The sequence below is a fragment of the Sphaeramia orbicularis genome, chromosome 1 (assembly GCF_902148855.1).
Source record: "Sphaeramia orbicularis chromosome 1, fSphaOr1.1, whole genome shotgun sequence".
Lineage (NCBI taxonomy): Eukaryota > Metazoa > Chordata > Actinopteri > Kurtiformes > Apogonidae > Sphaeramia > Sphaeramia orbicularis.
Window position 1 is genome coordinate 57,052,607 of NC_043957.1, and position 25,682 is coordinate 57,078,288.

General features: G+C 35.7%; 2 protein-coding genes across 3 annotated transcripts; one reads left to right on the forward strand and one right to left on the reverse strand.

Moving 5' to 3' along the window:
- Positions 1-1,206: 1,206 nt before the first annotated feature.
- On the reverse strand, positions 1,207-11,199 carry LOC115427342 (THO complex subunit 4-like). Its single transcript, XM_030145865.1, has 6 exons — positions 10,910-11,199; positions 7,948-8,100; positions 5,371-5,518; positions 5,210-5,267; positions 1,593-1,764; positions 1,207-1,508 (listed from the first exon to the last, which is right to left on the reverse strand). The coding sequence occupies exons 1-6, from the start codon at positions 11,087-11,089 to the stop codon at positions 1,488-1,490; spliced, it is 732 nt and encodes a 243-aa protein (XP_030001725.1). The 5' UTR covers positions 11,090-11,199; the 3' UTR covers positions 1,207-1,487.
- Positions 11,200-13,116: 1,917 nt separating this feature from the next.
- anapc11 (APC11 anaphase promoting complex subunit 11 homolog (yeast)) lies at positions 13,117-16,980 on the forward strand. 2 transcript variants are annotated; one of them, XM_030142893.1, is made up of 3 exons: positions 13,117-13,258; positions 13,389-13,506; positions 16,691-16,980. In XM_030142893.1, the coding sequence occupies exons 2-3, from the start codon at positions 13,398-13,400 to the stop codon at positions 16,834-16,836; spliced, it is 255 nt and encodes an 84-aa protein (XP_029998753.1). In that variant the 5' UTR covers positions 13,117-13,258; positions 13,389-13,397; the 3' UTR covers positions 16,837-16,980. The 2 variants fall into 2 exon arrangements, with proteins under 2 accessions (XP_029998753.1, XP_029998762.1); XM_030142902.1 differs by having other exon boundaries at positions 13,124-13,258; positions 13,397-13,506.
- The last annotated feature ends 8,702 nt before the right edge of the window (positions 16,981-25,682 follow it).

A 25,682-nucleotide genomic window follows, 5' to 3' on the forward strand; every position in this document is an offset into this window, starting at 1 on the left:
TAGAGGTGATCAACTGCAGAAATGTACTGTATTGTTACTGGGTTACTGTGACTGCCAAGACAAAATTAAATTCAAAAAGTTTAGATATTATCAAATCAAATTTTATTTATATAGCACCAAATCATAACAAAAGTTACCTCATGACCTTTTACATCTAGAACTGGTCAAACTAGACTGTTCAGCCAATTTACAGAAACCCAACAGAAATCCTCCAGGAAAATACTGATAAGAAAACAGAATAATAAAGTAATATAAGCAAGGAATGTTTAACTTGATGAATAGAGGGAACATTCCTCCTGAATTTACCAACAATAAGTTAATAAGAATTAACCAAGACTTAAATCATAGACACATGAGAAGTGACGTGTTTTTCTTGGATTTAAAACATAGCATTGTTTGGAATAAATGTAATTGTAAAAATTTATTTCAAGTTACAGCAGAAGATAAATGCAGCTTCACCTTTATTTTTTCCTTTGTAAATGTATTTTTCTGCTTTTCTATTAAATCCCACTGTCTAGTAAATATTACTACATTCCTGCTTCTCTGAGGTTTTCCTAAGATGGTGGGAACCATGTTTACGGTTGAGTTCATTTGAACTACTGTTTTTCATTGGTTATTACATCAACATAACAATGCATTTTACTCTATAGGTCCGTCATGTTTCTAGTGTCATTGTCCTTAGAGAACCACATAATATCCAGAAACAATTCAACTTTCAGACACTTTCCATCTAATTAGAGAACATCCATATGGAAGTAAAGCTGTGTCATCAGATTTTGAAGTATAAAAGACATTGAATTTGTAGCACTGAATTTTTTTTTTTGCACTGAAATTAAGTATCTGGATTTTTTTTTGCTCTGAAATTAAGTACTTGAATTTCTTTTGCACTGAAATTAAGTATCTGAACTTTTTTTGCTTTTGAATGTTTTGCTTTTGAATTTTTGCATCTGAATTTTTTGTATCTGAATTTTTTAAATTCCAAATTTATGAACATAGTTGAATTCAGAGACAAAAAATTCAGACACTTAATTTCAGTGCAAAAATATTCAGTGCTAGAAATTCACTAGCTTTTATAACTCAAAATCTGATGAGACCGATTTACTTCCACACATCTAGTCTGACTGAAGACAAATCATGTGGTCAAGACACAGTAACTTCCTATTTACCCAAAAAATTAAGAATAAAAATAACCAAATCGTGATAGAATAAATTCCATTTAGTATGTTTATGTGCAAAAATATTTAAAAATGTTCACAATTCACATTTACAGCAATTGGCAGAAGTAATTACAATAACTGCTAATGTCACATTGAGTCAAAAATTTCAATTGTATTCACATGACTGGAAATAAAAAAGGCTCAAATTTAAAAGAAAAAGTAGTCCATATTAAAAATGGCTCTGAAAAAAAAAACTGTACAAAAAATAACTTCAGAATAACTGAAATGAAGGCCGCCACCAGATTAAAATGAATCTTGTCTTGTCCTCTTCTAGTTGGTGTCCATCTGAAACTGAAAGAAGAGAAACAACTTGATAAACTATCACAGAAGGGCCTGATTCCAGATTGAATGGCTGTGTGTAATCTGAGTGCTCACCTTGGCGTTGTAAGCATCCAACTGGGCATCCAGCTCCTCCGCAGAAAGCTGTGGTCTGTTCCCACTTCCTCTTCCACGGCCTCTGAAACTACCGCTGCCGCCACCTCTCCTCCAGTCTGTCCTCTCACTCCTGTCAAACACTGGCTTTCCCAGTCTGCTTCTGTCAAATCCTCTGTTTAAAAGAGAAGATGATCCATTGAAGGAGTCTTAATTTTTACTAATAGTGAACATATGCCCTATGATGACTGGGACCTAGCAGATAATGGTCTAAACCAGGGCTGTCAAACTCATTTTAGTTCCGTTCCACATTCACCCCAATATGATCTCAAGTGGGCCGGACCAGTAAAATAATACCGGTAAAAAAAAGTAAAATTACATTATGATAATGTTACATCTACAACTGAGAAATCTGAATAACGTGAACAACTTCAAATGTCTTAAGAGAAACAAGTGCAGTTTTAACAATATTCTGCCTGTTCATCATTTACACATGTGCATTACAACTTACATTACAATTACAAATAGGGCTGGGTACAAAAATAGATTTGATGGATTTTGGATCGATTTCTTTTTAATTTTGCGTAATTGGTTAATGGTGGATGAGATCGATTTTTCAGAGCAGGACTGCGAGTAAATGACCTGGAAACCGCCGATGCAGAGGCGTGACTGGCTCCGTCTCACGAGCCCCTTGGTCGTGCTCACGACGGTTCTGGCGTGGGAGGAACGTGGAGGAAGGGTGGGGAAAACCCCCCACCACCACGGGAGGTCCTCCCAGCCTCAAACTAGTGATGGGACTTTTGGCACTTTGAAGGGAGCCGTTCAATCAGGAGCCGTTCACTGAAAAGAGCCGTTCAAAAGACTGGCTCTTTTATGTTTTTGCATTATTTTGAAACACCAGTGTTTTAATGACTAAACAGGCTACATGTGATGATTGACATTACATTTTAAAGGTGTTTAATTGGCGCGGCAGTAAATATTATCTTATTATGCAATATTATGCAGCAGAAACAATACTTTCACAGTCCGACTGAACAATACCTGACGGAGAAGGCGCTGATGCGACAGCTGAAGAAACTGACGACACACTCGCATAATCACTGTCACTTTCAATTGTAGAACTCGTATCATCTGTGACTGTGACATTTGTGGAACACAAGTACAGTCGGTGCTGAGTTTTCAAATGGCGGTGCAGATTATTCGTTGGCCCACACTTGAAAGATACATATTTTTTGCAAATATTGCAAGTTGCATGCCCATCTTTTCTTTCTGAAAAGCGCATCCAAATACTCCTCCTTTTTCTCTGGCTGATTACTCATAGGTGCTCATTCAGTCACTCTCAAACTTTTCTCTGGTTTTGACCAGTCTTCCAGCTCCAGTATGCTCACCTCACACTTCAAACTGTTGTTTTTTTGCTAACTTCTTGCCATGAGACATGTGCAGTGCACAAGCACTCTTTTTTTTCTGCTCGAACATTCTCCTCCTGCCCAATGCCTCCCCAGTGATGCTACATTGACAGGCAATCAGACACTCCCTCTTTAAAAAAAAAAAAAAGAAATGAACGTCTCTTTACAAAGACTTGGTTCCCATCATTCATTTCAAAGAGCCGTTCAATTCGTTCATGAATGTCACATCACTACCTCAAACTGGAACCCGCAGTGCGGAGGAACTGGCCGGCAGAGGCGGGTCGCAGAAGCCAGTTGTTCTAGAAATATTAACTTGGATCACCTGTGGCTGAGTGTGGAGTTAGAGGAATAGTAAAGTGGAAATCACAAAGCTCCGCCCACCCTCCCCCTCCAGTGAGTTTCTTGTACCAAGGGCCCAACATGAGTCTGTTTCAGGGGGGCCAGACTGGTGTCAGTGCCCCAGGGTGACAGTAATGAGCCTTAAGGCTGGAAGCAGCAAGTATAAAACAGAATAAAGATGAAGAAGAAATCTGTTCTGATCCACTGTAGAAATAATGGACATGTTTGTGTTCATTATTTCAGAGCAGATTCATCTGTTTACTGATGAAATGTCAGATTTATTTCCTTTCTAATGTCAATATAGATTCTGTGTTGCATGGCTGCAGTAGTCAAATAATCAAGTTACAACTCAAAATTGTACTTTGGTATCACTACATGAATCTGAATCAATCAGTTTATACTGAATCGAATCCTAATTAATCGATTCAGAACCTTATGAATCGAAATCGAATCGATTAAGGAAATTGGCCATGATACCCAGCCCTAATTACAAATACACAAAACATTTAGTAACAGGTAATTTTATTGATAAAATTGCATTTTCTTTTCTCAAGACATTTCAGGTTGTTCATATTTCTTCAGGTTATTCACATTTTTTGTAAAAGGAAGGTCTGTTAATGTAAACATTTTCATGCAATTTCACTTTTTTACACTTAAACAAAGATAAAATCTGCAGTTGTCATTATTTATAGGTTATTATGATAGTATTTTTCTGGTCTGACCCAGTTGAGATCTAACTGGTCTGTATGTGTCTGTATGAAACCTGAATGAAAACGATTTTGACACCATTGATTGTTAATATCTTCAGTGTAATTTTTGGCATTTCACAGATTCATCCTACGGGCTGGATTTGGCCCCCAGGCCGCATGTTTGACACCTGTGGTCTAAACTGTACTTTGTGTTGAATGTCAAAGTAATGAGCAACAGATTTACCATAGCTGTGCAAACAGACACATCAGCTGTTTTGTCTTTATAGATTTAACCCTTTCATGCATAGTGGTCACTCCAGTGGACAGCTGTTCTACGACTGTTTTATTGTTTATTCATGGGTTTTGTTGTTTTAGTTCCATATCAGCCAACACAGTGGACTCTTATGCATCATCCAAAACACTGCAATTCATACAATTACTGTAATTTTGCTGTTCTTGATAAACCTGATCTGCAGTATCATGTTTTAGTGTAAATCAATTGCTAATTGGTATTAGACTGTAATTAACAATTTTTTTTGCATATCCCCCTGAGACCCAGCAATGCATTTTGTCCTCTGTAGGGGACAAAAGTTTGACAGTTTTACTTTAAAAATGCAGTGCATTACAAAGGACATTCCATTAAAAAAAAAAATCAATAAATAAATAAAAATTATTTTAAAAATGTATCTGAAAAAACTGTTGCATTATGCAGTTTCCAATCGAGGCAATTTTTTAATGTAAAAAAGCTACAACTGTCAGTTTCCTGGGTCTCAGAAGGATTTTACCTCCATGAAATGAGTAATAACTAATATTAGACTATGATAAAAATGTGAGAAAACAGTAGCAATTTAGCAATTAGCGGCATTAAAAATGTTTTTTATTTCATAGTTTTCACACAGTAGATCACTTTCTGATGATGATTTTTAAATAAATGTTTCTTTGCTTCAAAACTTAAATGCATGGTGTCCAGCTGAGTGGACATTTTTGTAACTCCATGAAAAATAGGTTCATAAAAAAAAAAAAAAAATCAATTGCATTGTTTTTTCACGCCTAAAGAGGAACAAAAACATTCAAGAAAAACATATTGACCAAGTTTCTCATAATTCATGCATGAAAGGGTTAAAAACCTGAAAAGGCAGGCCTGTGACCCCTCAGTCTGTTATGTCTGTAATGGCACATGGCTTACCTTTGTGTAGACTGTGTGTTAACCCCTGATGTCACTTGCTGGATTTTCATTGGACGGCCTAAACAATTTAAATAAATATTCATATGTTAAAACTTATCTTAAGCAGAAGTACAGACAATTCATAGATTGAGTGATAAGTGACAGATAACTGGACCCATTACCATCCAGTGGGACTCCATTGTAGTGCTTCATAGCCTTGACTGCATCTGCCTTATTTTCAAAGTGAACATCTGCCGTTCCTTTACTGCGACCTGACTGATCGTAATGCACAGACGCTCTCCTTAAGGTGCCGAACTCAGCAAAGAGCTCCTGAAAAACAAAGAACGTGAAAATGTCAGAGGTCTAACGGATGAAGAATGGCAAAACATCTGCCATTTTCAATGGAAAAGTACAAAGTCTCACTTATGGAAAGAATTCTGTTGGAAAAATGTAACTTGTTTCTTTATTACCCCTAGCCATAAATCACACTATACAAATGGGAATTCTCAGTGCTGGAGGAATAGTAGCTGCCACACTGCACATCATTTCCACATATTCTGGGAATGCCCAAAAATTAACCATTATTGGAAAGAAATACATAAAGCCATAAAAATCCTTCTTAATACCTACTTACCTTTTGATTTTAAAACAATGCATTTGAGATACATTTCTCCACAGGTCAAAAACATAAACAGATACTTATTCAGCATATTACTAACTGCAGGAAGAAAGGCAATAACTAAACAATGGATGACACAAGAAGAACAAACATTAAATAACTGGATAGACATAACCATGGAAATTTATAGGATGGAAAGAATAACCTTTACTGTAAATTTGAAGATAGATTTTTTTGTGCAACACTGAGAGGCATGGGTGAAATATGTGAAGCCTTAGAGATCTGATTTTGCTAAGATGAATGCATGAATATGAACCCAAAAATCCTCTGAAGGAAATATGTTTTTCAGCTAAAATTTCTTTAGGGGGTCAAATGAGTGGCCATTTTTGTAAAAGAAAAAAAAGTTGTAAGAAATGCATAGAACTGTGTTGAAATAATGCTAATCCATTTGTGCACAGACTACTGATATTATTTGACAGTGGAAGTTCTATTTTCATAAATATTGGATTTGGGATAACACATGTATATGAAAACTTTTGCTGGTGGACGGACGTGACATTACCCATGATGCTCTGGTCAGTACCAGTACTTTATTAGTAATAAACTTATAGACTTACTATTGCTAATTCTCCTCTTATTCATAAATGTTCGTATTGTGGATCTAAAACAATAACAGCTTAGACAAAAACACTAAATGTGTCAGTGGACGGATGTGACATGGTTGTTGTGGATCCCATCATACTGATGCTCTGCAGCCATGTCAGCGTTTACACTAATGATCCCTGTGCAAAAACTAGGAGCACTATTATTTATTGTATAGTTTGTCATCATATTAAAGAGGAAATAACAATATAGAATTGTTATTTCTTTATAAAAATGCTTATTATTAGAAAACTGTTGATTTAAAAAGTGACGTGTGACAGTCTTAATATACAGGGTGAGGAAGCAAAATGTACAATATTTTGAGGCAGGGATTGAAAGACAGTGTATGACCAATTAGTTTATTGAAAGTCATGAGAATTTATTTGCCACAAGAAAACTGACATAATAGAAAATGTTTTTATTCTATGTGTCCTCCTTCTTTCTCAATAACTGCCATCACACGCTTCCTGAAACTTGCGTAAGTGTTCCTCAAATATTGGGGTGACAACTTCTCCCATTCTTCTTTAATAGTATCTTCCAGACTTTCTGGTAATAGTTTTGCTCATAGTCATTCTCTTCTTTCCATTATAAACAGTCTTTATGGACACTCCAACTATTTTTGAAATCTCCTTTGGTGTGACGAGTGCATTCAGCAAATCACACACTCTTTGACGTTTGCTTTCCTGATTACTCATATGGGCAAAAGTTTCTGAAAAGGTATGGATAATAGTGTTAGGTATGATTATGACATCAATATATGTTTGGTTTCAAAACAATTGACGTAGTGCCTGCTGAGAAAAAACAACTAAATGTTCATTGTAAATTTTGCTTCCCCACCCTGTATGTATTGGTGTAACATAAGCAGGATGGATCAGCACCATACTCCATACTGCAACCTGTAAAAATAAAACATGTGATATGTAGGAGAGAATCTTGTGAGAAAAATTGGGGAATCTAAAAGAACAGAATATTTGTTTTTCAGGTAAATTCAGTTAAAATATAACTTGGCCATTTGTGATGTGAAAATATAGCATTAATTGTGATGAAATTGGACATTTTTGAGCTGAAAACATAGTTCATATGACCATCAACACGTTGAACAGAACTGAAATCTTGTATATTTGCTGAACTTGCATTTACCAACACAAAGTTCCTTTGGGGATTCACTTAGATTGATTTCTTATGCACAAAGACAGAAATAAGACCTCTAAGCAAATTTTAGCTGTTTTGTGTTTTTATTTATCTTTATTTATACATTGATTCTTTACTTTGAGATCCTGTATACCAGGACCATGATGAGCTGCTGTAAATGTTTTTGTTTTGTTTGTTTTACACCTACTGTCTGGATGTGTATAGTTTGTGTTTGTTTTTTTCAATGTGTGAAAAAAATCTGAATCCTTTCAATAAAAAGAGAATTAAAAAAAAAATGTCAGAGGTCTTGCTTGCTACACTATGCCTCGGTAATATCAAGTGGGCTAACAAAGGTTTGATGAATTACTTGGATATCCGAGTTGGACACACCAAAGTCCAGATTGGAAAGCAGCAGCTTGGCACTGTTCTCCACACCTCCTGCACCTGGAGATTCTCTTCTGCTTCTGCCACTGTCATCCTCAAACATGTCATGCTGCCATTTGTCCGGTAACTCTCTGGGCTGTGAAAGACAACAAACGAAAAACTATCAGGTTCTAATTGTTCTATCAACGTTCATAGGAAGGGATGTACCGATTACCAGTATAACGATAAACCACAGTAAAATTGCAGACGGTTAGTATTACCGTTTAAATTCTAATTATCATGATAATCATGTTTGATTACCGCACTTTCCACGCAAACTTGATGTGGAAAATGGTTGAACAATGGCCATAAGGTTCCATCTTCAATGCACATTTGTATATTTGATGTTTACATGTTGATATTTGAATGTTTCTGCCAACAGAAAGTACATTGTGCCTATTATTTTATTTGTTTTGGGTTTTTTTCAAAACATAACTTGGTTAAATTATTTCAGTGTGTGTATTAGTACTTTTTGAACATTTTGAGCGCAATTTCAACAATACTGTAATAATAATGATAACCGTAATAATTTTGGTCACAGTAACCGTGATATGAAATTTTCATATTGTTACATCCCTATTCACAAGAAACAGGAGGTTGAGATCAAGGAAAAAAGTACTTTATTGCTGCTTGCGGTATTTGTTGATACTGAATTGAATATTTGTTAAATAATCTTTGTTATGCATTTAATTGTCTTGCACGAAATGTTCTTGTTAAATGAAGGAAAATGTATCCTATTGCTGCAATAAATATGAATAAGTGCCACTGTGTGACACACTGTGAGTGTGACTGTGCTGCTGGACGTTGTGTGGTGGGTTGATGTGTCCTCCTCTTCTTGGGCTCTGCGTGCTGCCCCCCCATAGCCAAATTAATGTAAATTGACTCATATAAACTCAAAACAGATATTAACAGATACAAATACATTATCACAAATATTAAATTCTTTAACTCGTTGTTGGATTGTGACTGCCTCCGCTGCTACCACCGCTACAATAATACTAGCAAATTAGGCTACTGGTATTATTATTATTATTACATATTTTTGTATTATTACAACAATTATTATTTTCCTCCTCACTCCCCCCTCTCTCTTTCTCTTTCATTCACACCCCCCTCTTTCCCTTTTCCCTAACGCCACTCACCAAGCTATATTGTTTAGCTGTTATTTACATTTATAATCTTTTTCATTGTAATATGATGTTGTCATTGTTGTTGTTTGTCAATACTCTGTCGTCGTTGTTTTTGGTTTGTGTGTTTTTTTGTTTGATTTTCCCTTTGTTTATGTTGTTTTTCTGTCCAGTTTTGTTAACTATCACTAATTTAAAAAAAACAAAACGTGTGTGTGTGTATATATATGTATGTATGTATGTATGTAAGTGCCACTGTTTTTTGCTGTTCATAATCCGACTATTGATAGAAACGGTCATTAGTTGCAGCCCTAGTGACAGAAGCTGTAGACCCCTCATAAACGTTAGTCTTCAGCCAGAATTAATTGAAATGATGATACATGACAGGGTTGGTCCAGCATATACAGATCTGATGAAGATATTTAACCCTTTCAGGCATACTGGTCACTCCAGTGGACAGCTGTTCTACAGCTGTTCTCTTATATATTCATGGGTTTTGTTGTTTTAGTTCCATATCAGGACTCTTATGCATCATCCAAAACACTGCAATTCATACAATTACTGTAACTTTGCTGTTCAGATAAACCTGATCTGCACTAACATGTTTTAGTGTAAATCAATTGCTAATTGGTATTAGACTGTAATTAACAAACTTTTTTTTTTTTTTTTGCATATCCCCCTGAGATCCAGCAATGCATTTTGTCCTCTGTAGGGGACAAAAGTTTGACAGTTTTACTTTAAAAATGCTGTCCATTACAAAGGACATTCCATTTAAAAAAAAAAAAAAATCAATCAATAAATAAAACTAATTTTAAAAATGTATCTGAAAAAACTGTTGCACTATGCAGTTTCCAATCAAGACAATTTTTATGTAAAAAAGCTAAAATTGTCCATTTCCTGAGTCTCAGGAGGATTTTATCTCCATGAAATGAGTAATAACTATTAGAGTGTGATAAAAATGTGAGAAAACAGTAGCAATTTAGCAATTAGTGGCATTAAAAATGTTTTTATTTCATAGTTTTCACACAGTATATCACTTTCTGAAGATGATTTTTGTATAAATGTTTCTTTGCTTCAAAACTTAAATGCATGGTGTCCAACTGAGTGGACATTTTTGTAACTCCATGAAAAATACGTTCATAAAAAAAAAAAAAAAATCAATTGCATTGTTTTTTTTCATGCCTAAAGAGGAACAAAAACACTTAAGAAAAAAATATTGACTGAAGTTCTCATAATTCGTGCATGAAAGGGTTAAAATTTTGTACTGTACACTCAAATGTTGTTAATAAAGTTGTAAAAAAAAAACAACCAACAAAAAAAACTGAGGGTCCGTTGGAAAACAAAGGACAGAGTTTTGGTTCCATCTGATCTGCTGGTCAGTGCATGTGGGGATGAGTTCAAAGCCCATCTCACGTCATCTGCTTCAGTTCAGTGTGTGATCAGAGGAGCCACAAAGAGCGGCCATTTTGAACCTTCCACTGAGGCCCGGCTCCTGAGGGAACCTGCTCTGAACACACTCATTTAGCAAAGGGACAGTCTGACTAAGCACCCTGACCACAGCACAGACCCGGGGGTACTCCACACGGACAGTTTCTGATCGGTACCACACGGGTTCTGTCTTTTTCGGAGTTTGTGTTAACTGTTCGGTACTCACACACACTGATCCTCTGATACTATTTACCTCCTAGTGTTTTCATTGTCGGTGGTTCTTACCCTGGTGGTCTGTTGTTGTTACCCTGGTGGTCTGTTGTTGTTACCCTGGTGGTCTGTTGTTCTTACCCTGGTGTACGGGGCCGGTCTGTTGTTCCTCCTGAACTCATTCTTCTGCCGGTTGGACCTGGACCAAGCACCGGCCCGGACCGAACCTCCAGCTCTGCCCGCTCTGGACGCTCCTCCGCGGCTCCCTTTCTTATTCAGCTTAATAATATCGTCCAAAGACATATTCATCTTATCCGCCATTGTGGACAGTTTAGACTTTTGTTAATGTCCCAGATGAAGAACTTTGTGTTCCTGTGCGGATGTTAGTCAGCGGTGGCGCGAGCGGGATAGTTTGCGGAAGTAAGTCGTTGGTGGCCCCGCCCCATACTCCGCCCTCCCTTTGAAATATTATGAGCGTGACGCCCTCTAGAGGAAATGCCGAGGATTTATTTTTAAAGCGACTTCAGCCTCGAAATGTGAGACCAGGGCTTCAAAGTGATTTGAGTTCAGGGGCCACATTCAGCCCAGTATGACCTCAAGTGGGCCAAACCTGTACAAGAACACTGGAAAGAAGTAAAAATTAAATTATCATAATGTTAATATCTACAAAAATCTGAATAACATGAACAACTGGAAACATCTTAAGAAAAACAAGTGCAATTTTAAGTCACTTTATTGATAGAGCACTTTTCACAGACAGTCACAAAGTGCTTTATCAAATCAAATTTACAATATACAATTATTAGATTTTTTTTTTTTTGCTTAATTCAAGATTTTTTTTTTTTGCTTAATTCAATATTCTTTTTTGCTTAATTCAAGATTTTTTTTGTTAATTCAAGATTTTTTGCTTAATTCGAGATTTTTTGCTTAATTCAAGATTTTTTTGGTTGAATTCAAGATTCTTTTTTGCTTAATTCAAGATTTTTTTTTCCGCTTAATTCAAGATTATTTTTTTGCTTAATTCAAGATTTATTTATTTATTTATTTTTTGCTTAATTCAAGATTTTTTATTTTGCTTAATTCCAGATTTTTTTTTTGCTTAATTCCAGATTTGTTTTGTCTTAATTCAAGATTCTTTTTTGCTTAATTCAAGATTTTTTTTTGTTTAATTCCAGTTTTTTTTACGCTTAATTCAAGATTTTTTATTTTGCTTAATTCAAGATTTTTTATTTTGCTTAATTCAAGATTTTTTTTGCTTAGTTCAAGATTTATTTATTTATTTATTTTTCTTAATTCCTGATTTTTTTTAACATCTACAAAAATCTGAATAACACAAACAACTGGAAACATCTTAAGAAAACCCAGTCCAATTTTAACAATATTCTGCCTCAGTTTATCAGTTTATCATTTACACATGTGCACTACAACCTACATTACAATTACAAATGCACGAAACATTTAATAACAGGCAGAATATTGGTAAAACTGCATTTATTTATCTTAAGACACTGCAGGTTTTTCACATTTTTTGTGAAATAACAGTTTGAAGTATAAACATTTTCATGTAATTTTACTTTTTATTTACACTAAAACAAAGATAAAATTGGCTGTTTTCATTATTTATAGGTTTAATATGATAGTAATTTACTGGTTCTGACCCACTTGAGATCTAATTGGTCTGTATGTGGAATCTGAATTAAAATGATTTTCACATCCTTGATTGTTAATATCTTCAGTGTAATTTTTGCATTTCACAAATTCATCTCACGGGCCAGATTAGATCTATCTATCTATCTATCTATCTATCTATCTATCTATCTATCTATCTATCTATCTATCTATCTATCTATCTATCTATCGTTCTATCTATCGTTCTATCTATCTATCGTTCTATCTATCTATCGTTCTATCTATCGTTCTATCGTTCTATCTATCGTTCTGTCGTTCTATCTATCTATCTATCTATCTATCTATCTATCTATCTATCTATCTATTGTTCTATCTATCTGTCGTTCTATCTATCTATCTATCTATCTATCTATCTATCTATCTATCTATCTATCGTTCTATCTATCGTTCTATCTATCGTTCTATCTATCGTTCTATCTATCGTTCTATCTATCGTTCTATCATTCTATCATTCTGTCATTCTATCGTTCAATCTAGCTATCGTTCAATCTAGCTATCATTATCTATCTATCTATCTATCTATCTATCTATCTATCTATCTATCTATCTATCTATCTATCTATCTATCTATCTATCTATCTATCTATCTATCTATCTATCTATCATCCACTCCAGAAGGTGGCGGTAATGCGCATACAGGCTGTGTGCCACAAACCGCCTTCAACAAAAGAAGAAGAAGAAGTTCTCCCAGCTGTCAACTATTGACCAACACCAATGAATTCGTTGTTGCAAAAAACAACATAACTTCACTGTATTTGTATATCTACAAACACAGGTTATCTGGCGCAATAGACGCTGCGGGTAAGCTAACATCTTTGCTCTGCTAAGCTATTTAGCTACTTGTTAGCATTAGCTGTTGCGCTAACCTCAGCTGCAGAGGCTCATACAGAGCAGAGTGTTTTTGTTTTTGACTGTTTTCGGCTCTTGTCAGTCCCGCAGAATGAAGGTTAAAATCCGCCAGTGGAACGGTGTGGCGTCCTGGTTGTGGGTAGCCAATGATGAAAACTGTGGGATCTGCAGAATGCCATTTAACGGCTGCTGTCCAGACTGTGAGTAACAGAGCTAGCTTAACTCCATATGCTACAAAAGGAAGAAATCATGTTGTGCTGAATTCTACTCCCTGCCGAAAACAGCTCCCCCTTCCTAAGTCAGCCATAAAGAGGACAAAGGGCACCAAATTCCCCCTGTCACACCAGAATAACTCCAAATGTGAGCTGCTAAAGTCATTTCACTGCTTTAGCTTCACAAGCTAATTCTGATAGAGGATGCAGTTTTCAGCAGTATCTGATGCTGAATTCTGCTCCCTGCCGAAAACTGCATCCCCAGCTGCAGGTGATGTGGTTTTCAGCAGTATCTGTTTATATTGTTTTATATTTTGTGTGTTGTGTATCCAAGATTTAAACTTAGAAAGTTTTATATACCTTACAGTTTGCACATTCTTTAATATTAAACAGACAAAAAACATAACTGCAATATTGTCCTCTTCATGGCAGACTTAGGAAGGGGGAGCAGTTTTCGGCAGGAAGTAGAATTCAGCACTACACCAAGTTGTTTATTTTGATGTTTTTCTTTAAGATATTTCAAGTCCACAGTACTGTTACAATCAAAGTACACACCACAGTTAAAACAGTCGAATGAAATGCCTGCACATTCTTTAATATTAAACAGATAACAAAAACATAACTGCAATGTCTTACAATATTGTTAATTCCTTAATTGCTACACAGGTATGATGGTGTTAAGAGGTTGAATAATTCACAGTTAATTTCATACCCTACAGTCAAAGGAGAAGAAGTTGTGACAGGGTGAATTTGGTGCACATCATCCACTTCATGGTTGACTTAGGAAGGGGGAGCAGTATTCAATAGGGAGTAGAATGTGTCTGATCATAACAGTAGTTGTGCCGAGTTGTTTATTTTGATGTTTTTCCTTAAGATATTTCAAGTCCACAGTACTGTTACAATCAAAGTACACACCACAGTTAAAACAATCAAATGAAATGCTTAATGTTGTGTGAGCTATTTACATTCTACATACAGTTGAGCCGAAAAATGAGCGTGATTCTTAAATTAAGCATATGTCCCAATTGTTGTGCCAAATTTTACTTCCTGCCAAAAACTGCATCGCCATCAGCTGCCGAAAACAGCTCCCCCTTCCTAAGTCAGCCATAAAGAGAACAAAGTGCACCAAATTCGCCCTGTCACACCAAGACCATTTTTAGTCTAATACTATCTAGGGATGTAACGATATGAAAATTTCATATCACGGTTATTGTGACCAAAATCATCACGGTTATCATTATTATCACAGTATTATTGAAATTGTGCTCAAAATGTTCAGAAAGTACTAATACACACACTGAAATAATTTAACCAAGTTGTATTAAAAAAATAAATAAATAAGATAATCGGCACAATGTACCTTCTGTTGCAGAAACATTCAAATATCAACCCTTAGTGGTCTGAGCCTACTTTGTCCGTTTTTCAGTACATTTGATTTTGCCTTCATATACTATATAAACAAATGTTTACTATACCCATGTTTGGTATGTTTTTTTCTCAGCACAACTTCATCTATATCATCTGCCTATTATTTTATTCACTTTAAACGACTATATCAACACAAAAGGACAAAAAAACACACAAAAAATAGAAAATCCAATTTGAAAAATGTATGTGATTCATTGCATAAATAACACAAAGATGCTTAACCAAACTTTTCAAAGACATTAAAAGTGAATGTTGGTTCCAAATATTAGGTGTATAAAATCAAAATTGTAATAAATTAAAACTATACTCAAATATTTGACATAAAAGCATAACTTTACAGAGGGATTTCTCCCATAAAAGTGCGGTAATCAAACACGGTTATCATGATAATTAGAATTTAAACAGTAATACTAACCGTCTGCATATTTACCGTGGTTTATTGTTATATTGGTAGTCGTTACATCCCTAATATTATCACATGTTCTTTTGATATAATCACAAATCATAGGATCTACATCCACCAGAAACTGATACAATTCCCAGTGTGTGTTAATTGCATTTGATGACTTCAGTTTATGTCATTGAATGTTTGTGCACATGATGCAGACTGTGATTATGTGGATAAGACATGACGTGAAGGGTTGCGTTGAGTTTTGAACCAGAACTTCAACAACTCTGACTCATAACCCTGATGTATGTAGGGGAGTGTGTGTGTATTTTAGTGGACTGGGTTATGAATTGTGATGGTTAGCTTATAAAACCATTTATGGTATGTAAGCCATTTGGGAAAAAACAGATGGTGAGAAGTGTTTTCTTCATTATACTGAATACACTTAATGGTATTTAACCCTTTCATGCATAGTGGTCACTGCAGCGGACAGCTATTCTACAGCTGTTCTCTTGTATTTTCATGGATTGTATTGTTTTAGTTCCATATCAGCCAACACAGTGGACACCTATGCATCATCCCATACACTGACATTCAGACCATTACTGTAACTTTGCTGTTCTTTATAAATCTGATCTGCACTAACATGTTTGAGTTTAAATCAATTGCTTGTTATTGTTAATAGACTGTAATTAACCATTTTTCTTAAACAAAAACATTTTTTGTTGCATATTATCTCCATAAAGTGAATAATAACTAATATTAGAGTATGTTAAAATGTGACAAAACACCAGATTAGCAGCATTAAAAAAATTTATTTCATACTTTTCACACAGTGTGTCAGTAAATACATGTTTCTTTGCTTCAAAAATTAAATGCATGATGTCCAGCTGTGTGAATATTTTTGCAACTCCATACAAAACAGGTTCATAAAAAAATCAATCGCATTGTTTTTTTTACGCCTAAAGAGGAATAAAAACACTCAGGAAAAATATCTTGATTACGGTAAAAAACAGTATTCAAAATCTCTCTGACGGGACATTTTAGAGACAATTTGACCCACATTTTTACTTTTAAATTCATTTTTGCTTTAGTTGGACCATAATGGATTATCCAAAACAAGGAGCTACTTTATATTGAAATAAACGTTGGAATGCAATCAATTAAATTTCGCTCTCTGACAGGACATTACTGTGATTTGACCCATTAAGGTTTTCATAATTCATGCATGAAAGGGTTAATGTACTTAATGAGGCAGAATTGATCGATGGTAACCAGTCATATGTCTTGTTGTGAACATGATCTGAAAGCACAGTGCTTTAGTCCTGTGTGACCTTTATGTCGTTTGTTTCTCAGGTAAAGTCCCTGGAGACGACTGCCCGCTGGTCTGGGGTCAGTGCTCCCACTGTTTCCACATGCACTGTATCCTGAAGTGGCTGAACTCGCAGCAGGTCCAGCAGCAGTGTCCGATGTGTCGACAAGAGTGGAAGTTCAAAGAGTGAAGGAGCTGCTGCTGCACAGATGAAGGAGGAGCTTTTATCAGCTGTAAATAATGACTTTTTTTTTTTTTTGTACCTCTGTATCTAATTTGACTAATACCTGTCATCATGTTACATATTTGAATAAAAAAACAAGTTAATGTGTAATTACACTGTATGGCTTTTTTTTCTTTCCATCTGTATAATTTGAAGCCTCCATGGCAGTGTTTTAGAGACAAATTATTTAGATTGTTCCTCTGCCAGTTCCTGATTATGCTTTTAATTCGTTTTGCTGACGTTTACCACATCTCCTTTTGTTACCAGTTTACTCCTGAGAGGCATGTAATGGCTGTAGTGGAAGTGGAATAGGATTTGAGATTTTAAAATCAGGGGTGGGTAATTAAGTTTCCTATGGGGCCACATGAGAAACTTTGACAGTTGTTAAGGACCGTATCAGTACACTTGCAGCGCTTCTTAATATATCTATATAAATATACAGGGTGGGGAAGCAAAATTTACACTATTTTGAGGCAGGGATTGAAAGACAGTGTATGACCAATTAGTTTATTGAAAGTCATGAGAATTTATTTGCCACAAGAAAATGTAGATAATAGAAAATGTTTTTATTCTATGTGTCCTCCTTCTTTCTCCATAACTGCCTTCACACGCTTCCTGAAACTTGCGCAAGTGTTCCTCAAATATTGGGGTGACAACTTCTCCCATTCTTCTTTAATAGTATCTTCCAGACTTTCTGGTAATAGTTTTGCTCATAGTCATTCTCTTCTTTCCATTATAAACAGTCTTTATGGACACTCCAACTATTTTTGAAATCTCCTTTGGTGTGACGAGTGCATTCAGCAAATCACACACTCTGACGTTTGCTTTCCTGATTACTCATATGGGCAAAAGTTTCTGAACAGGTATGGATAATAGTGTTAGGTATGATTATGACATCAATATATGTTTGGTTTTAAAACAACTGACGTAGTGCCTGCTGAGAAAAAACAACTAAATGTTCATTGTACATTTTGCTTCCCCACCCTGTATATACTTTACTATAATACAAAAACAGTAAATGCAACAATACAATAATAAAATGAAAATGTGGAGCACAGAATACAACTATTTAATGAATATTCACAAAAAGACTTTAGAAAATGTGGCTCCACATTAACTTTACATGAAAAACTATAAACACATCCAGCTTTGTTTGTTTGCATATCACAGTTCCTTTTTGTTTTCTTTACCTCTGACTTCAGTAAAGAAATACTTAAAAGTCCATGTCTTGTTAAAAACTCTACATTCGGAATCAGTCTTTCTTTTTTTGCCGTTAGCTGACATCTTCATGGGCTGAAACTGACCAACAAACCAATCAGTGCATCAGCCTTACGCAAGTACAGAAAGTATGTGTGGGGAAAAAAAAAAAGTAAATTAGCAGATCCTTCAAAATAAAAGCAGTGGGGTTGTACTGGTTACATCTGTTATGATGATCTATATTTGCACTGACTTTTACTTTACCACTGACCTCATGTGGGCCAGTTAGGGTCAGCTGTCTGGCCACATGTGGCCCCCGGGCCTTACAACACCCAGGTCTGCTTTAAATGAAAAATGAATATTGACTTGAGCGGTGTCATTATTAGGCAGGTAAATAACATAAATTAAACATTTTTGTTCAAATTTAAAGAAAATCTATTTATATCAAACCATTTTTATGATGTATTTCTTTCCTTTGTGACCGCCTCCTAAAGCTGCTGCAGTTTCACACCAGAACAATAAATATTTATCATCTGCAAATAACACAAATTTTAACACATTTGATACCATGCAAATGTTATTATACATAATAAACAGTTTAGGACTTGAAACGGATCCTTGAGGTACCCCACATGTAATATTCACCAGTCTGGATTTATACGGATTTATTTGTACAAACTGTAAGAATATAACTCTTTAACTAGTTCCTAACGATACCTTGGAAACCATACTGACAGCGTCAAATGCTTGTTAGCATCAGTTATTTCTTCTACCAAGTCAGTTAGTGCTAAGCAAGGTTATTATCATTAACAAAAACTAACGAAATGACGAAAACTAGAATTGTAAAAACATTTTCGTTAACTGAAATAAATAAAAACTATAATTAAAAGAAAAAAACGATAACTAACTGAAACTGTATTGTGTGTTTACAAAACTAACTAAAACGTATAAAAATTATGGATAAAATTCCCTTAGTTTTTGTCTTTGTCAATGTCGGAATGATATAAAATTGATTTATTTCCCTCTAGCAATTTTAGCTGCTGGCACCATATGATATTTAAGGGTCCGTCACTTGTGGTTTCCAGTCGTCTTCTGGTCCTCACTCTACCTGGAAACATGCAGACTAAAGTCAGGAGAAAGCAGCAGAGTCCTGTCTGGGATTTATTTCAATATGACGACAGAGAAGAAGAGAAAAGATTTAAAAAAAAAAAAACAAACTAGAACTAAACTAAAACTAAGCATTTAGAAAATAACGAAAACTAATAAAAACTAGCAAACCTGCTCTAAAGACTAATTAAAACGAACTGAATTAGAGAAAAAAAGTCAAAACTAAATAAAACTAAACTAGAATGAAAAATCCCAAACTATTCGAACCTTGGTGCTAAGGCTGTCGATCTCTTATATCTAATTCATTAAAAACTCATGGTTCTCAAAACTGTCAAAACATTTTATGAAGAGCTTTCCAAGTTTTTTTTTTTTTTGTTTTTTGTTTTTTTGAAAACTGGGAAAGTACTGATACTGGTCTGTAATTAGTAAAGTGGTGTTTATCTCCTGCCTGGTAAATGGTTATGGTTATCTTGCTTTATTTTTAAGGGACAGTGTGACTGGATACTTTGTATTTTGCATATCATGACACACATACACAGTATTAGTATTACCAATTATTATTAGCAAGCATGTTGTTTGTGTTGTTTCATACAAAATTAGGAACTGTTGTTTTTTTAATTCAAGTAGAATAAGTTGTTTGAGTCGACAGAGGGAAAGAGTAAAAGAGGACATAGATGGTTGAGAACAACAGCAGATGGGCTACAACACCACTTAAAAACAGCCCTGTGGACCAAGGTAATAATAGTGTTGGACTTTTCATTCTAGTTTAGTTTTATTTAGTTTGGACTTTTTTTCTCTAATTCAGTTCGTTTTAATTCGTTTTTAGAGCAGGTTTGCTAGTTTTTATTTTCGTTATTTTCTAAATGCTTAGTTTTAGTTTAGTTTTAGTTTTTTCATATCTTTTCTCTTCTTCTCTGTCGTCATATTCAAATAAATCCCAGACAGGACTCTGCTGCTTTCTCCCAACTTTAGTCTGCATGTTTCCAGGTAGAGTGGGGACCAGAAGACGACTGGAAACCACAAGTGAACACAAGTGACGGACCCTTAAATATCATATGGTGACAGCAGAGAAAATTGCTTAAGGGAAATAAATCGATATATATCAATCCAACACTGACAAAGACGAAAACGAAGGGAATTTTATCCATAATTTTTATCCATTTTAATTAGTTTTGTAAACACACAATACAGTTTCAGTTAGTTATCGTTTTTTTCTTTTAGTTACACTTTTTATTTATTTCAATTAACGAAAATGTTTTTACAATTGTAGTTTTCGTCATTTCGTTAGTTTTCGATAATAACCTTGCTGTGGACCCTCTCCAATGACCCAACCACACCTACAAAGGACACTGTACGTATGGAGGATTTAGTTCAACAGGTGACACTGAAGACTGGGGTTCGATTCAAGGCAGCAGAGGGCGCTGTAGGTAACTCTGCCCTCGGTAGGTGTCCCCCAAACCACCCTCCAATGCCACCCTGCCAAGACCTCTTGCCACATTAACCTGTTTAACCCTGGGCATATTTTCAGGGGAAAAACGCCTAAACAGACAAACCCAAAGTAAATGAAGAATTCCTTCACAATAATAAGGTTCATATGGATGTTCTTGGTGTCTGTGGACATTTACAGACCTCACAGCATCTATTCCCATTGTCTAAAATATTGTATCTATTACTCTGCCTGAGTAAACTGGAACAAACTAAAAGAAAAATTCGAATTTTTTATCCTCACCTGTTTTTTTTCGGCTGGATTGACGATGATATGTGTAAATTAATTGTTCGTGTTGGAGATTTTTAATAGCGTATATTTCACCCCACAAAGATTAAAAATCATGTTTGAACATTAAAGTTTGCACTGAAATACACTTTTGATGCACTTTTATTAACATTACTCAGTAAATTTGCCAGTGTAAAAAATGCAGTGTCAAAGTATTTTAATTCTTTCGGAGTTATTCCAACAATGGACAGAGTCAAATTTAACAAGATAACTTCCAGTGTTGGTGAAAATAATTGGAGTTAACAGAGGTTTTACACTGTCAGTGTCATATATTCAGTGTTAAAGTAAATCGACTCTCTCAAAGTTAATTCAACACCGATAAGAGCAAGATACCTTTCAGTGTTAAAAAATAATGACTCTGAAAAGCCCCGCCCACAAACCTCCGCATTCAAACTGAGACAGAAGTTGGACTCTGGCATCGCCATCTTCCTCACATGGAAAAACTGCGTTTGTCAGTTTGTGTAAATAAACTCTTGCTTTTGTTTTTCCATCCACGCAGAATCTGTGCAAGAATAAAGTTACGTCTTCGTTGTCAGTGTTGGGTACGTGTTTTCAGTTACTGAATTTCAAATGGATAAGGTGATGTTTTTCATTTTACGTGTCATTTTATGTTTACTTTTAATCGCAATATTTCATTTTTACTTGGAATAAACTGGGAACAGAAATAATTGTATCTTTTTTTTTTTTGGCCCCGCAGACACTGGGACTATAGTCCATCATATGTAACACTGGTAGGAGGCAGTTAGAAATCAACACTCTTTGGAGTAATTTATTTATCAACATGTAGTGTTAAGTAGGTTTAACACTGGAAAAGTTATTTCTTAACACTTAACTCTTCAGTGTTGAATGTGAATAACACTATGGGTGTGACTTCTCACATAGTGTAAAACTTGATTGACACTAATTAGTGTAGTGTGGTGTAAAATATTAACTCTTACTAGAGTAAAGTTGACTCTGGAAATGTAACTCTATCTTCAGTGTAAATTTTACACTTTGTAGATAGGGACCATATGTTCACTGAGGTAGTGTTAAATTTAACTCTTTAAGTGTTATATAAACACTGGCGATTTTACTGTGTAGGGTCTAAACTTTGAGCAAAAGTTGAAAAAAACATCCATTGTCCTGATTTATTATATTTTTATAGTAGATGAATATTAATATAATTTTTTCGGCCCGCGGATGGGCTGATAGGGCTAAAGTGGATTTATTCACCTGTCCATGTAAACTTTTCTAGATCCACCACCCTTTGTCTGGTTCTAGATCAGGGGTCTCAAACATGCGTCCCGGGGGCCAAATGCGGCCCACCAAAAGTTCCAATGTGGCCCCTGGGATGAATTTACAAAGTGCAAAAATTCCACAGTCAAGTCTGTGGAACTCATTTTAGTTCAGGTTCCACATTTTTATTTATTTATTTAACCTTTATTTAACCAGGAAGTCCCTTGAGATGAAATCTGTTTTTTGAGGGAGACCTGACCAAGAGGCACATCAGTACAACACAAATGAACTAACAGAGGATAAAACTACAGACAATTAAGACAACATAAAATGACTGGAAACATAAAAGCTACAAACCAGTTTCAGAATAGCAGTCACACACTTCTGTTAGACAGTTTGATAGAAGAGATTTGAAATCACCCAAGGCAATGAAATGCTGAAGCTGAAGTGAGTTTTGCAAATTGTTCCATGAGCGAGGTCCATCGTAGGAAAAAGCTGTTTGACCAAGTTCAGAGTGGACTGTGGGGACTCTGAGGAGGAGCCGATGGGATGAGCAGGAGGTGGATCATCTGGTGAATGGAGACAGGAGGAGACAGAGATATGGGGGTAGTCTGCCCAGTACAGCCTTGGAGGTAAATACAAGTACATACATACAGACCAATATGATCTACAGTCGAATAATAATAGTATAAAACCGACAAAAAAGAATGACTCTGTATTTTCTTCTTGGTTTGATGTGAAAAAAATATTACATTATGCCTATAAATAATGAAAACTTCAAATTTTGGTCTTTGTTTTAGTGCAAAAATAACATTAAATTATGAAAATATTGACATTTACAAACTATCCTGTAACAATAAAATGCGAATAATCTGAACAAATATGAACAACCTGAAATGTCTAAAGAAAATTCAGCACAATTTGAACTATTTTCTGCCTGTTCCTCAGTGTTTAGTGTCTTTGTGGCAGATACTTCAGGGCCAAAACAGGGCTGAGCAGCCACTGCAGGAGCCACAGAAACTGAAGTCAGGGTCGTCATCCAGACCGATAGACCAACAACAGTGTCTTTGTAGATCTGATCCATAATGCACATGTAGAAATGATAAGTTTAGTCATAATATTGTTAAAATTGCACTTATTTTTCTGAAGAAATTTCTTTTTTTTTTTTTCAGGTTATTCACATCTTTTTTGTTTGGATAGTTTATAAAAGTATTTTCATAATTTCAGTCAAGATCTTTTTATTAAAGTTTTCTCAGAATAATACAAGTGCAGTGCTGAATGGTCATCAAAGAAATCCCAAGTAAGCATAGGTGTAAATTAAAGGCAACTAGCACCATAGAAAAACAATTAAAAAAAAAAAAAAGCAGAGCAAACAACAAACTACAAATAAAATAATCCCTCCTCAGTCATTGCCAGTGCACTAAAAATAATAATAAGGGCTCACTATCATGGCAAAAACCTACAGTAGGAGTAGGTATGGAGTAAGCAGCATTATTAAAGTGCACTTAAAAGTCAAGCATTTACAGGGTCTGGAATGTTTTTACACTCAACAAAAATATAAACGCACCACTTTTGTTTTTGTTCCCATTTTTCATGAGCTGAACTCAAAGATCTAAAACTTTTTCTATGTACACAAAAGGCCTATTTCTCTCAAATATTGTTCATAAATTTGTCTAAATCTGTGTTAGTGAGCACTTCTCCTTTGTCCTTTGCTGAGATAATCCATCCACCTCACAGGTGTGGCATATCAAGATGCTGATTAGACAGCAGGATTATTGCACAGGTGGGACTTAGGCTGGCCACAATAAAAGGCCACTGTAAAATGTGCACTTTTACTGTATTGGGTGGTCCAGGGGGGTCAGAAAACCAGTCAGTATTTGGTGTGACCACCATTTTCCTCGCACAGTCTTCTTCATGAATTCTCTGAAACAGCTTTGGAGATGGTTTATGGTAGAGAAATGAACATTCAATTCACAGGCAAAAGCTCTGGTGGAGATTCCTGAAGTCAGCATGACCAGTGCATATTCCCTCAAAACTTGTGACATCTGTGGTATTGTGCTGTGTGATAAAACTGCACATTTTGGAGTGGCCTTTTATTGTGGCCAGCCTAAGGCACACTTGTGCAATAATCCTGCTGTCTAATCAGCATCTTGATATGCCACACCTGTGAGGTGGATGGATTATCTCAGCAAAGAAGAAGTGTTCACTAACACAAATTTAGACAGATTTGTGAACAATATTTGAGAGAAATAAACCTTGTGTGTACACAGAAAAAGTTTTAGATCTTTGAGTTCAGCTCATGAAAAATGGGAGCAAAAACAAAAGTGGTGCGTTTATATTTTTGTTCAGTGTAGGAAGGGTCCCCACACTTTCTGGAATTTCCCATTTGATTGCTGGAGTGAATATCTAATTTTCTCCAGTTTTAAGCAGGACATAATGTCTTCTAACCACTGTGCATGAGTGTGGGGGGGGGGGGCATCCCTCCATCTACACAGGATTGCTCGTCGAGCTAGAAGGACGGCAAAGGATAAAGTGCGTTGTTTTTCTGTAGGTAGTTTAACTTCACCTTCCATTCCACCAAACAGAGCAGTAAAGGGCTTTGGTTCTAACTTGATGTTTAACAGCTGAGAAAGTGTATGAAAAATTTCAGTCCAATATTTGTCGAGGCTTGAACAGGACCAGTACATGTGGATGAGAGAAGCTTCTGCATGTTGGCATTTGACACAGTGTGGACTAATATCAGGGGATATGGAAGACAAGTTTGCTTTTGAAATACAAGACCTTAAACTATATTAAACAGTGACGTGACGTGCACAGTATTTTCATAATTTAATGTTTTAGGGTTTTTTTGCACTAAAACAAAGACAAAAATTCGGAGTTGTCATTATTTATAGGTTATTCTGTTGTTATTTTATTGGTCCGGCCCACTGCAGATCAAATGTGGAACCTGAAAGAACATGAGTGTGAGAGCCTTGTTGTAGATGTGATCAAAAACCATAGTCTCCTTTCCGGTGCTTTAAAAGGTTTTATTTTCAAACAGATCAAAGAAGGGAATGCTTGACAATTATTAAAGCAGTGCACTCTGTACAATTTTTATAAAAGTATAAAAATCATATTGAAAATCAACCAGGATACAAGACTTCAATAAAAAGAGAAACATTCTATCGTTAGGGTTTGCAGCTGTAAACACAGTCACTCATTTGGAAGTCAACAACACAGCTGTTTCTGGGTTTGCTAACTGTAGCTAATGAGCAGCGCAACAACAACAGCTTCAAGTTGCACCATTTCAGAAGCCATCCTCATACCAGTGACACGCCAAATACAAAAACACACCATCTGTCCAATTCACTGCAGTCCACAGACTCGGAGCGCTCCCCTGCGGAGGCCAACAGGAGGGAAGGCCCTGCTGGATCAAGTTCAGTCCGTTCAGAGGGCAGCCCCCACCCCACCCCCACCCCCACATCCAGATTCTTTGACCGTCGAGGCTGAGACGACCTCATAAAGTCAGGATGCTGGGCTG